The sequence below is a fragment of the Podarcis cretensis genome (assembly GCF_951804945.1).
Source record: "Podarcis cretensis genome assembly, chromosome: 7".
NCBI lineage: Eukaryota > Metazoa > Chordata > Lepidosauria > Squamata > Lacertidae > Podarcis > Podarcis cretensis.
This window is the reverse complement of record NC_137176.1, coordinates 87614653-87628133: the sequence shown is the minus strand read 5'-3', so window position 1 is coordinate 87628133 and position 13481 is coordinate 87614653. Positions and strand designations below refer to the sequence as shown.

The 13481-nt window shown below is 41.8% G+C and overlaps 1 protein-coding gene across 12 annotated transcripts in view; it reads left to right on the top strand.

Moving 5' to 3' along the window:
* PTK2 (protein tyrosine kinase 2) overlaps positions 1-13481 on the top strand; it is a 202166-nt gene that overhangs the window by 53363 nt on the left and 135322 nt on the right. For 4 of the 12 annotated variants that reach the window (XM_079984195.1, XM_079984196.1, XM_079984194.1 and 1 more), the window contains exon 1: positions 10813-11262. The exons of 5 other annotated variants lie outside the window; for them this stretch is intronic. In XM_079984195.1, the coding sequence (XP_079840321.1) occupies positions 11160-11262 (103 nt within the window). In that variant the 5' untranslated portion in view covers positions 10813-11159. Of the gene's footprint in view, positions 1-10809; positions 11263-13481 lie in introns of those variants that run through there. 3 more of the 12 variants (XM_079984188.1, XM_079984187.1, XM_079984193.1) reach the window with 3 other exon arrangements.

Sequence of the window (13481 nt, the reverse complement as noted above, 5' to 3'; positions counted from 1 at the left end):
GTGACCTGTGAGGATTTGACTTGTGCATTGTGCTGCACAGAACAAACATGATTAATCTGCTTGCCATGATTCAGTTAAACAGTGCTGGTATCATGAAAAGAGAGGAAATGAAGGCGAGGATCTCTGCTGTTATCGGGATTCGCCTCATATGTAGTCTTTAATAAAAACTGGGTACCAATTTTTATTTTTTCCTTTCTTCTCCAAGCAGAAATTGCACAGAACCTGTTTTTCATGTCTCCAGTCCTAATATAGTATTCCTTTTGTGGATCACAGTCAGTAAGTATATGTCTGTGGTTTTGAAAATGTGTTGAACTTTAACAGTGAATTAAGTATTTAACCATTCACTGTTAAATACTTCATTCTGGTGATCCACAAGTTAGAATCATGAGTAGCTTAACTTTTCAAGTGTCATTATGCATTTCCTTCTAAAGCATTAATCTTTCATTAATGGCTAGTCATACTGTGGTGAAAGGATGATGGACTTTTTCAGTCAGGATGAAGTAGGAGAAACACAGTGGTAGGCTTAATCACATTTGAAAATGTGAAATGGAATTCCTGCTGTATTTTTTTTTAAGGATCAGTATGGGATAACTCGGTAGCAAAATCTAGAAGTGTGTAAAATTCAGACACTCTGGGATGGTTTCAGACTGTGGAAAAAGGTTTAGGCAGTGAAGATGACCTTTTGCTCCAAAGGCAAAGCTCAACATGGGAGACTTACATTTTGTGCAAATTGTGGGTAAGAGGCTGAGGCTGTAAAAGCTTGCCTTTTGCAAGATCAGCTAGCTTTGGCAGCACTGTGGATATGAGGGAAATGCGATGAAGTGATGTAAAGAATGGCAAGAGAAGCCAGCTGCAGGGTGCTTTAGTAATGGTGGCTTAGAAGGCAGAGATATCTTCACAGAGGAAGGAGGAGAGATCAAGGAATGCAGGGAATAACTGTAGCATTGCTCAGACTGTAGTTTCACAATCTGTTTTGAGACAGAATGGCTGCAATTCAGAATAGCAGTAGACCTGTAACCTTACTACCTTAGTTAGGTTTAGTGCTGGAATACAAGGTTGTGGGGGCATGGAATTAGGGCATGAATTGAGGGGTCCTCAAAACTTTTGTAATACCCCCCCCCCCCTGCTCAAAAGTGAGATTTTATTCCAGGTGGGCCTTCGATAGCTCCAGAGACCAGAAATGTGTTTGCATTATGAACAGCTTTACTGCCATTAACCCTCTTTTTTGAACGGGACATGTTCATAGTTTTGCAGAGAACAAGTGCTTCAGATTATTAAGTTAGTGTTTTCCTGACGTGCTTCTATACATAACCTTCAGCAGGCACAACTTAACTTTCAACCCTCAGAAGAACTCCTAAGTCATCCTTTCTCAACCTTGGGTGCCCATATGTTGTTAAACTACAACTCCTATCATGCTTGATCACTAGTTCTGCTAGCCAGGGATTATGGGAGTTGTAGTCCAACAGCATCTGGGGAACCCAGTGTTGAGAAAGGCTCCCCTAAGGTGTTTAGAACCTTAAACATGTATCTTAATACAATGGAATTTTTTTTACAGTCACTCAAAATACAACTTCAAAACAAATATTAACAAGTGATTAAAAGCTTGGTAAAATAATAATGTATTATTCAACTCGAACCTATCTCACATAAATTTTGTGAGGATAGAGTGCAAGAGTACCATGTGTGCCCCCTTGGATTCCTCTGGGGGAAAGCCTGGGATGCCAAAGTGATAAGTGAGTTTTCTGAGCAGGCATTAATATCACGTCACAAGCTTTTGTTTTTTTGGTTGTTTTTTTAAATCAATTGAGTGATTGCTGCTTACCATAAAATATAATAACTGGTGGAATGTGGTAATGATGCTTGACATATAGTGTGTGTCGAATGGATAGAGCATGTCACAAATAATTTTTGGTAATAGCTTAATATTATCACCATCTTGCAGTGGGAGTGAGGTACTGAGGCTTGGAGAATAGTCGCTTGTCTAAGGGCCACCTAGGGAGGGTTGGGGAACATGGAGGGTAACTGGATGGAGTGAAGGAAGGAGAAGCAGCAAGAATGGAATCCATATGAGTAACTTCATGTGGTGCTCTGGATTAGGAAAATTGATCAATGCTTCTCTGAAGCATGCTTATAAAGGAAAAAGAAATGATTGCAGCCTCAGAGGAGTAGATCTGCTATATTTATCTTTCATGCAAGTTATTTAAGGAAGCATGTGGTGTCTTAGTTCAGTTTTTTTCTACACCTTTTCTATAAACCAAAAAGTGAGACACTTTGACTTCATTTGATTAAGGAGAAACTTATTCCGTAGCTTTGGGATTTTGTATTGCTATCAGTGACAGTATAGCTGGTGCCAAAGTCTAGATAAAAACCTTACCTTAAAAGAAATGTCTGAGCCCCCTGTTTCTTGACCCCAGTACAGCACCCTTTCCAGCCACTTCCTTCATTCTTAATGAATTGTACATGTCATGCTGTAGTGGGTCGTGGTCAATATTTGTTTAAATAGTTTTTATTTACTTTTAAATATTTTTAGGTCTTATTTTGTGTTTCATTTGTGTATTCCTTATTTATTGTAAGCTGCCGAGAGAACTTCATTACAAATGTTATACATACATAAATAAATGAATGCTGTAAATTGAAGATTTTATATTTCAGTGAACCACATATATAGTAGGGAGATCCTTGTAATTAAATTCTTTTCAAGGTGCAAGAAGCATTCTGTTTACCAGTTGCATTTTTTTTAGTATATGGATTCCATCTGTGTTTCTTTCTAGATATTTGGTCTTCCCTGTAGTATTCATGGTTGTCAAAAAGTAGCCTTTTGGAGCTTCATAGAGAGGTGAGAGTTCAGAAGAAGAGAGATAGACTTCCATGACATCCCCCCTTCCTATTCTACCCTGAATGTATGAAGGAATTTCAGGATATCACTTGCTGCTGGAGTGCAGGAAAAATGGTTCTTTCTCAGAGGTGCTTCTGGAATTAAGGGTATTAGCTTTCCAGAGGTCTGATAATCTGTGCTGAAGGGGGAGTATAAAAAACAGCTCTCAGTTAAAACGTGTGAGAGGAAAGATTCAGTTCAAAAAGTGAGACACTAACCTTGATGTTAGGCTTGTATGAAGCCAAAGCATAAGATGGCAATTGCATCTTTGTTGGAATGTAACTTACTCAGGTCAGACATAACATTCAACTGTAGCTTAGTGTTATGAGGATGAACATAGGTGAGCTACAGGTTTGGGTTCTCCGTTCTCGTTCACATATGGGGGAGGATGTTTTAAAGCTTCTGGATGTGGTTTCAGACAAACCACCGTCTTCTATTTCCGCTGAGTGGATGGAACACTGGTTTGTTCAAATCACAATCAAACCAGGATATTACACGACATTTTGGTTCTAGAGGCTCATAATAGTGTAAAAGAAAACATTTCAATATGTGCAGCTTTCCCTACCTGACAAGCTTTTAACTAATATTATGGGTAAATATATGAAACTGCCTTATACGGACTGAGTCACTGGCCAGCCTCGTCCAGTACTGTCTACTCTGGCTGGCAAAAGTTGTCCAAGGTATATGTTGTTCTCTCATTCTTTTGCATCTGGCCGTCTTATAGATGCCTTATATTTTGTGTAGTAGTAGAAACTACTGTGCCTATACTGCTGCACTTGTTCTGTTCTTGAAAATTGATGCCGAGAGGATTTTTGTTCATTCTTCATCCTACTTTCCTGCCCTGACTATATGCATAAGGAGATGTCATTTTATGTTGGGGACTCTTTAGGCTTTGAAGGAGCTTTGGTCATTATGCCTGAGCAGTGGGGCAGAACTAATGGTTCAATTGTGCTCTAATTTTTATTTTAAACTGTATTGGAACCCAGTTTTCTAAGTTCTTTTCAAAAGGGCTGAACAGAGCTTGTTGTAGACGTGTCCAGCTGTTCTTGTTGTGAAACTAGTAGCAGTGAGGTGCACCGAGAACAATGGGTGCATGCTTCCCATGTATTTGCTGCAGGTGTTTAACTTGGTGTCTGTTCCAAGGAATGCCTCCTTTTGCTTCCCTGTGGATTGCTCTCACAGGCAGGCATGGGAGCAGGACCTCAGACACATATCATAAATTAGGTGTTGGCAGGTTAGAATAATGAGTATGATCCTTCATGTAACCTCTTCCCAAACTGCTGAGGACTTTAAAGATCATGACTAGTGCTTTGAAATTAAACCCAGAAATGCACTGGCAACCAGTGCAATATGTTACAACCCCAACCCACCTCCAGACATCAGTTCAGCATTTCAAACAGCCTTCTGGAGCAAGTAGGTGGAAAAGAGGAGTAGAGTTGCATGTCATCCACATGCTGATGACATTATTGTTAAATTTTGGGGTGGGGTGGTGTTTCTAGCTGAGATGTGACTGAGAAGCTATTTTAATAGCTCACCGTATTGCTACTCTATATCACAGGTGAGTGCTTAATAAACTGTAACATTATAACTATTCCCTCTTTTTAAAAAAGAAAGAAAGAATAAAACTTCATGAAAATTAACTTGGATACTGAATGCTAGCCTCATTTAACAAGAATGAAATAAGAAGAAACACACAAAAACCCACATCCCACTCTTGGTTCAGGAGAACACATGTAAGTGGAGCAGCTACCAAATAAGAATGTTAGCAAAGACTGAATTTATTAGGGCAATTAGACCAATCAACATGTCACAAAACATCATACAAGCTTTTGAGTTTTCTGGAAATCTTCACCAGACTATATCAGGTATAGCCAGTGTGGGGCCCTCCACATGTTGTTGGTCTACAGTTCTCATCGTCTCTGACTACTGGCATGCTGGTTGAGTCTGAGGGGATTTGGAATCCAACAACATATGGATGGGACAGTTGTTGTTGTTTACAAACTGTGTTGAAAAATAAAAAAGTAACTACCAAACACAAAGCACTGTCTTCCAAGACAGATGCATGGACAGATGTCAAGCCTTGCATGCAGTTATCTACTGGATGGAACAGTGTTGGCTATGTTGGGGCTGGATGGTAAACAGAACTGGGAAAGGGGGATTGGCACACTGTTTTGTGGCATTTTGGTTGGCCTAATAAGGATGTTGGAATTTACCTAATAGTCCTACATGGCCCTCTTTCAGTTTAATCGGGCTGGGGCAACAGAAACAATCCCACTACCTCTGATTTTAGCATGTTAAGAATTGCCGTCAAAGTAGAATACAGAATACTCCACATTTACACGTGTTCAAGGCACACATGACCGTGGCTGTGTGCATAATAATAATAATAATAATAATAATAATAATAATTTTTTATTTATACCCCGCCCTCCCCAGCCAAGGCCAGGCTCAGAGCGGATTACAAACAATAATAAAAACAAGAAGAATGATTACAACTTAAAAACAAAAATAAAATACAACATTAAAATAATGGAACATTAAAATATTAAAATGTAGCCTCATCGCAGGAGGAGAAGGAAAAGAAAAAAAGAGAGAGAGAGAGAGAGAGAGAGAGAGAGAGAGGGAGGGAATCAAATTGGCTCCAAGCCAAAGGCCAGGCGGAACAACTCTGTCTTACAGGCCCTGCGGAAAGAAATCAGATCCTGCAGGGCCCTGGTCTCATGAGGCAGAGCATTCCACCAGGCCGGAGCCAGAGTTGAAAAGGCCCTGGCTCTGGTTGAAGCCAATCTAACTTCCTTAGGGCCCGGGACCACTTTGTTGTTGTTGTTTAGTCGTTTAGTCGTGTCCGACTCTTCGTGACCCCATGGACCAGAGCACGCCAGGCACTTCTGTCTTCCACTGCCTCTCGCAGTTTGGTCAGACTCATGTTTGTAGCTTCGAAGACACTATCCAACCATCTCGTCCTCTGTCGTCCCCTTCTCCTTGTGCCCTCCATCTTTCCCAACATCAGGGTCTTTTCCAGGGAGTCTTCTCTTCTCATGAGGTGGCCAAAGTATTGGAGCCTCAGCTTCACAATCTGTCCTTCCAGTGAGCACTCAGGGCTGATTTCCTTAAGAATGGATCGGTTTGTTCTTCTTGCAGTCCATGGGACTCTCAAGAGTCTCCTCCAGCACCATAATTCAAAAGAATCAATTCTTCGGCGATCTGCCTTCTTTATGGTCCAGCTCTCACTTCCATACATCACTACTGGGAAAACCATAGCTTTTACTATACGGACCTTTGTTGGCAAGGTGATGTCTCTACTTTTTAAGATGCTATCTAGGTTTGTCATTGCTTTCCTCCCAAGAAGCAGGCGTCTCTTAATTTCGTGGCTGCTGTCGCCATCTACGGTGATCATGGAGCCCAAGAAAGTAAAATCTCTCACTGCCTCCATTTCTTCTCCTTCTATTTGCCAGGAGGTGATGGGACCAGTGGCCATGATCTTCGTTTTTTTGATGTTGAGCTTCAGACCATATTTTGCGCTCTCCTCTTTCACTCTCAACAAAAGGTTCTTTAATTCCTCCTCACTTTCTGCCATCAATGTTGTGTCATCTGCATATCTGAGGTTGTTGATATTTCTTCCGGCAATCTTAATTCCGGCTTCGGATTCATCCAGCCCAGCCTTTCGCATGATGAATTGTGCATATAAGTTAAATAAGCAGGGAGACAATATACAGCCTTGTCGTACTCCTTTCCCAATGTTGAACCAATCAGTTGTTCCATATCCAGTTCTAACTGTAGCTTCTTGTCCCACATAGAGATTTCTCAGGAGACAGATGAGGTGATCAGGCACTCCCATTTCTTTAAGAGCTTGCCATAGTTTGCTGTGGTCGACACAGTCAAAGGCTTTTGCATAGTCAATGAAGCAGAAGTAAATGTCTTTCTGGAACTCTCTAGCTTTCTCCATAATCCAGCGCATGTTTGCAATTTGGTCTCTGGTTCCTCTGCCTCTTCTAAATCCAGCTTGCACTTCTGGGAGTTCTCGGTCCACATACTGCTTGAGCCTTCCTTGTAGAATTTTAAGCATAACCTTGCTAGCATGTGAAATGAGTGAAATTGTGTGGTAGTTGGAGCATTCTTTGGCACTGCCCTTCTTTGGGATTGGGATGTAGACTGATCTTCTCCAATCCTCTGGCCACTGCTGAGTTTTCCAAACTTGCTGGCATATTGAGTGTAGCACCTTAACAGCATCATCTTTTAAAATTTTAAATAGTTCAGCTGGAATACCATCACTTCCACTAGCCTTGTTATTTGCAGTGCTTTCTAAGGCCCATTTGACTTCACTCTCCAGGATGTCTGGCTCAAGGTCAGCAACCACACTACCTGGGGTGTACGAGACATCCATATCTTTCTGGTATAATTCCTCTGTGTATTCTTGCCACCTCTTCTTGATGTCTTCTGCTTCTGTTAGGTCCTTACCACTTTTGTCCTTTATTATGGTAATCTTTGAGCGAAATGTTCCTTTCATATCTCCAATTTTCTTGAACAGATCTCTGGTTCTTCCCATTCTGTTGTTTTCCTCTATTTCTTTGCATTGCTCATTTAAGAAGGCCTTCTTATCTCTCCTTGCTATTTTTTGGAAATCTGCATTCAATTTCCTGTATCTTTCTCTATCTCCCTCGCATTTTGCTTGCCTTCTCTCCCCCGCTATTTGTAAGGCCTCGTTGGACAGCCACTTTGCTTTCTTGCATTTCCTTTTCATTGGGATGGTTTTCGTTGCTGCCTCCTGTATAATGTTACGAGCCTCCATCCATAGTTCTTCAGGCACTCTGTCCACCAAATCTAAATCCTTAAACCTGTTCCTCACTTCCACTGTGTATTCATAAGGGATTTGATTTAGATTGTATCTTACCGACCCAGTGGTTTTTCCTACTTTCTTCAGTTTAAGCTTGAATTTTGCTATAAGAAGCTGATGATCTGAGCCACAGTCAGCTCCAGGTCTTGTTTTTGCTGACTGTATCGAGCTTCTCCATCTTTGGCTGCAGAGAATATAATCAATCTGATTTCGATGCTGCCCATCTGGTGAAGTCCACGTGTAGAGTCGTCTCTTGTGTTGTTGGAAAAGTGTGTTTGTGATGACCAGCTTGTTCTCTTGACAGAACTCTATTAGCCTTTGCCCTGCTTCATTTTGCTCTCCAAGGCCAAACTTGCCAGTTGTTCCTTTTATCTCTTGGTTCCCTACTTTAGCATTCCAATCTCCTATAATGAGAAGAACATCCTTCTTTGGTGTCACTTCTATAAGGTGTTGTAAGTCTTCATAGAATTGGTCAATTTCAGTTTCTTCCGCACCAGTAGTTGGTGCATAAACTTGGATTACTGTTATGTTAAAAGGTCTGCCTTGGATTCGTATCGAGATCATTCTATCATTTTTGAGATTGCAACCCAGTACTGCTTTCGCAACTCTTTTGTTGACTATGAGGGCCACTCCATTTCTTTTGCGGGTTTCTTGCCCACAGTAGTAGATATGATGGTCATCCGAACTGAATTCGCCCATTCCCGTCCATTTTAGCTCACTGATGCCCAGGATGTCAATATTTATTCTTGCCATCTCATTTTTTACCACATCCAACTTACCCAGGTTCATGGTTCTTACATTCCAGGTTCCTATGCAATATTTTTCTTTACAGCATTGGACTTTCCTTTCGCTTCCAGGCATATCCGCAACTGAACGTCCTTTCGGCTTTAGCCCAGCCGCTTCATCAGCTCTGGATCTACTTGTACTTGCCCTCCACTCTTCCCCAGTAGCATGTTGGACGCCTTCCGACCTGAGGGGCTCATCTTCCAGCGTCATAACTTTTATATGCCTGTTGTCTTTGTCCATGGAGTTTTCTTGGCAGGGATACTGGAGTGGCTTGCCGGTTCCTCCTCCAGGTGGATCACGTTTGGTCAAAACTCTCCACTATGACCTGTTCATCTTGGGTGCCCTGCTCGGCATAGTTCATAGCTTCTCTGAGTTCTTCAAGCCCCTTCGCCACGACAAGGCAGTGATCCATGAAGGGGTTGAAGCCAATCTAACTTCCTTAGGGCCCGGGACCACTAGGGTGTTGCTATTTATGGACCTTGAGGCTCTCCGTGGGGCATACCGGGAGAGGCGGTCCCGTAGGTACGAGGGTCCTAGGCCGTGAAGGGCTTTAAAGGTCAAAAGCAGCACCTTAAATCTGACCCTGTACTCCACCGGGAGCCAGTGCAGCTTGAAAAGCACTGGGTGAATATACTCCCATGGCAGAGACCCCGTGAGGAGCCTCGCTGCAGCATTCTGTACCCGCTAGAGTTTCTGGGACAGCTTCAAGGGCAGCCCCGCATAGAGCGAATTACAGTAGTCAAGCCTGGAGATGACCGTCGCATGGATCACTGTGGCCAAGTCGGGGCGGGAAAGGTAAGCCGCTTACCTCATTGCCGCGAGCCCGGAAGTGGCAAGGAAAGGGGCAAAAACAGGCCACAAAGGGCATGAAAATGGCACAAAAACAGCATCTAGCAATCCCCCAAGCCTTTGCAACTGCAATCCCAGGAGCCCTTGCACTGACATTTGAGGCCTGTGGAGAGTTGGAGTTTGATCGAGGAGGTTTGGAGGGTGTTTGCAGACTTTTTCTATGGTTTCTATGTTCCCAATATACAAATTTACATAAATGTGTGGTTCCTTGGAATGTAACCCCTGCATCAATGGGGAGCTGCCTGTAGCTGACATCTCCATTTCAGTTAAGCAGAGCACAGTTTGCAACCACATCCAACGTAGTGGCACAGGCAGCCATATTTGCAATGCTGGATATGAGCTTGACTATGACTTGCAACAATATTGGCTTAGCAGTGGAGTTGGTCATGCTTACTTGTACTTAAATGGAAGCCGATATGCAATACACAAAACAGTATTCTTCAGGGCTAAAGGAGTAATTAAATAATAAAACAGAACACCTGTGTATCTCACAACCTGCTTCATGTTAAATAGAAAGCATTTTCACATTCTGGGAGGGACTCATGAGCCCAGGCACATTGTGGGAGAATGCATTTGGCTAGTAAACAAAGCTGTTTAAATCCAGCAGTTGCTAAAACACTTTCTTGGTATGTGTGCCACTGTGTGAGTGGAAGAGGCAAAATGTATATACCACGTTCTGTGTTGTTTGCTGCAATGTGTGTATGTATAAATAGCCAGTTTATCATTGATATTCTGTGCGCCTGTGTGTGTGTGTGTGTGTGCTGAAGGAAACAGAATCTGTTTTCAGTTAACCTTTTGTGGTTGGAGTATAATATGCACAGAACACCCGTATGTATTGACCTTTGCTGAATGCTAGCTTCAAGACGTTTTAAACAATGGCCATACTTGGTGTATAATTTGGGTCACCTTTTTTCTTCCATTGTGTGTACGTGTCTTTGTGTTTTGAGGTATCTTTTCCATTTTTCTAGTAATCCTTTCTTGCAGATAAATTTTGAGAATATTTCAGAACACTTTACAGTACTTAGAAAGTATGAAGTTTGTAATTGGGTTGTCTTTAAATGAAAGATGATTAGAGGTTACATCTCATTGTTTAGTGCAGCCCCCTCCCTCCCCCTCCCCCAATTATTCTTGTTTCATCAGAATAGTTATTTAAAATCAAATGTCAGTGTTGGTAGGTACGATGCCAGAGGCATGGATTTAAAGCTAAACTGGTTGCAGGAGCGGATCTACAGCTATGACCTGGGTCAGGCTTGATTTGCAGCTTAGTCAGTTTTAGAATCTGCTGTCAGTTTTGTAAACAGGAGTCTGCTGGCTGAACTGAACAGAAGGGTGAGATTAGCATATTAATAAGGTTGTTGCTAATCGCCTCTCCTCCCTTCCCTTCCCTCCCCTCTCTCTCCCTCCCTCCTCCGCCTCTCCTGAATGAATCTAGGAATACAGACGCACACAGTCACATTGCTGGCTGGTTGCATTCTGTTTGGTAGCTTGTCCAGGGAAAAGGATGATCTGTGCTTTAAATTGTTGAGGCATGCGAAGACTCCGAAACTGAAATGCATTCTTCACGCTGTCGGAATATATTACTAGAGCAGCACTAAGGAATGGGGTGGTGTGGAGGTGGGTCTTTTCTTGCTTCTACCTTTGCAGCCAAACCTGAAAGACGCTAAATGTGAGGAGGGTTAGTAGTTGATTTTTCCTGCTTGTGACTACGCTCAAGCGGCTGGCTTCCCAGCCCCCCTGCGGGAGCAAATACTACTGGAGACCTGAATTGGAACATTGTATGCTGGAGCCTGGCGTGATCTCTATACGATTGTGTGTATGTTGTTCTTGGAATTGGCAGGGCAACAGGCCCCGAAACAAGCAGGTGTCATCTATATGGAGAAAAGCGGCTGTAGTCCATTCCCAATATGCTGGGCTAAAGGTACACCAAACTTTAATATTATATATTTTCTGACTTTTGATTCATGCATCAAAATAAAAGGGGGAAATAAGTTGGTTGGGAGAGAAGGACTGGCATGGAATTGAAAACACAGTGGCTGTATTCTGGCCATGTAATTTTGATGTGGAAGCAGTCAGCTGTGGTGTTTTACCTGACAACCATAAACATTTTACCCTCTAAAGGCAGGGAAACAAATGGTATGAGCATTATTGGTTTTGAATAGTCAGTACTTTTCAGTTTTGATGATCTATTTGAAATGGAGAATTCATCTACCTCAGTTGCCTGCATGTGTTTTTTTTATTATTATTTAAATCTTTTATCAAATGTTATTCATTATTTTTCAGGATAGATTCTACAAATTATTACTAATTTCAGTGGCCAAAACAGGGTGGAAATTTGATGAGTGTGAACAGGATAGAATTTTTATGCAGAACTACTGCATTGGTTACCTTTTTTAAAGCTGTGGTAAACGTGACAGGGAAGTGCTTTATAGCTGCCACAATCAGACAGGATCTGACTTGAAATTCAGGTTGAGCAATAAAGCAGTTCCAAGTATAGAACTCTCCCTACGGGGTGTATTTTTAGTGGGTTTTAAAGGTAGCAACATTTTTTGCACCCTTGCCCTTTAGTGCACTGTCATGTAAGGTCCGGGTGCCTGTACTGTACATTTTAAGGTAAAATTATAAAGGACAAAGTAGCCCTCCCCCCACATAAAGGTTTAATTTTGTAATGAAAAGTAGTGCAAGATGACCTCTTTCTTTATGGTGGTAGTGATTCACCTGAACAGGTCACCTATAGTATCCAGCTGGGCTATGAGCCAACCATTACCCTGCTCCCTGCCAAAGGTTAGCTGGAGTATTGCAATGCTCAGTTCATTACATGACCGGAGGCAGTTCGTGACCGCTACTCTGTGAAGGAAGGTTTTTAATCTGCTTTCACATTATGAGTTGTCAGCTGTGCCATAGCTTATGGTGGAGCACTGAGTCTGGTTTTAACCTCTGACATCTCCTGTCCAATATTCTTGGATGGCAGATCTGAGAGACAGCTATCTGAGAACTTGGTTTTCCATTGCCAGTCAATGTGTCTTACTTACCCCCCTTTTCCTCAAAGGAGTTGCATATATTCTCCTTTCCCCCCTCCCCTTTACCTCACAAGGGTGTTGTGAATAATGATTATTATGAGAGATTTGAATCCAGGCCTCCTGAGTCCTATACCACACTTGCTCTTATGGGTACCAGATTGTTTTATTATATCAGGGGTAGCCATCCTCCTCTGGTTGTTGGGGATTCCCATCAGCCTCAGCCAGCATGGTCAGTGTTTATGCGAGTTTGGAGCCCAACGACAGGTGGAGGGTGCCATGTTGGGTTAGATGAACCACTGATTGGACAGTATATATGGCAGCTTCTTAGATAATTATCTCAAACTAGTTGTGAAACCTTCTTCCCAGTGAAATATAAGTCCAGAATTCTTGAATAGTTTCCTCTGGATATGTGCAATGTATTTCCTAGGAATTTTCTTTAGAATTCTCCTGCTATGTGCACTTTCATCTTGGTGAGCTGTAAATGTAAAGTAAAGCACAGCATTTCTGTTACTTTTGGATCCCAACTCAATATTTCCTGTTTTATGAAGGGCATATTTACTAAGTTAAATAAGGCAATGGCAACTTTCAATTTTGAAGGCACAAATGCACTGAATGCTGTTCGCTTATATAAAATTAATGCTACATGTATTTTTGATGAGATTTCTTAAAAATAGTTTCACATAAAGGATACACTTGGAGCCTTGTGTCAGGCTTACATTAGAATGTGGGGCTATTCAGTTAGATTACAGAGGAGTTAGTCCCTTAGCTGCTTTTATATTCCTCATCTGTTGAATAAAACTCAAGGGTAAAGATGCTGCTCTTCATGTCTGTGATGTCTAGTTTAATATCAAACCTCCTAAATTTTATCAGTACTGGATACTTCAGGGATAATATCCAGGAAGCCATAGGATACTTGCAGAGTTACATAACTCTCATAGGCACTTTGCAAGTTATAGAAATCAGATACCCTGAAGCCAGAGTGCATTGATGGACCCAGACACTGTTTAGGATAAGAAGAATACCGATAAGTAGTCCTATTCTTTACTATCATTGTGATCTCATTTCAGAGTAACTTTATAACTGTTACTCAGCTTTATAATTGAAGCAGTGGACATGGTTA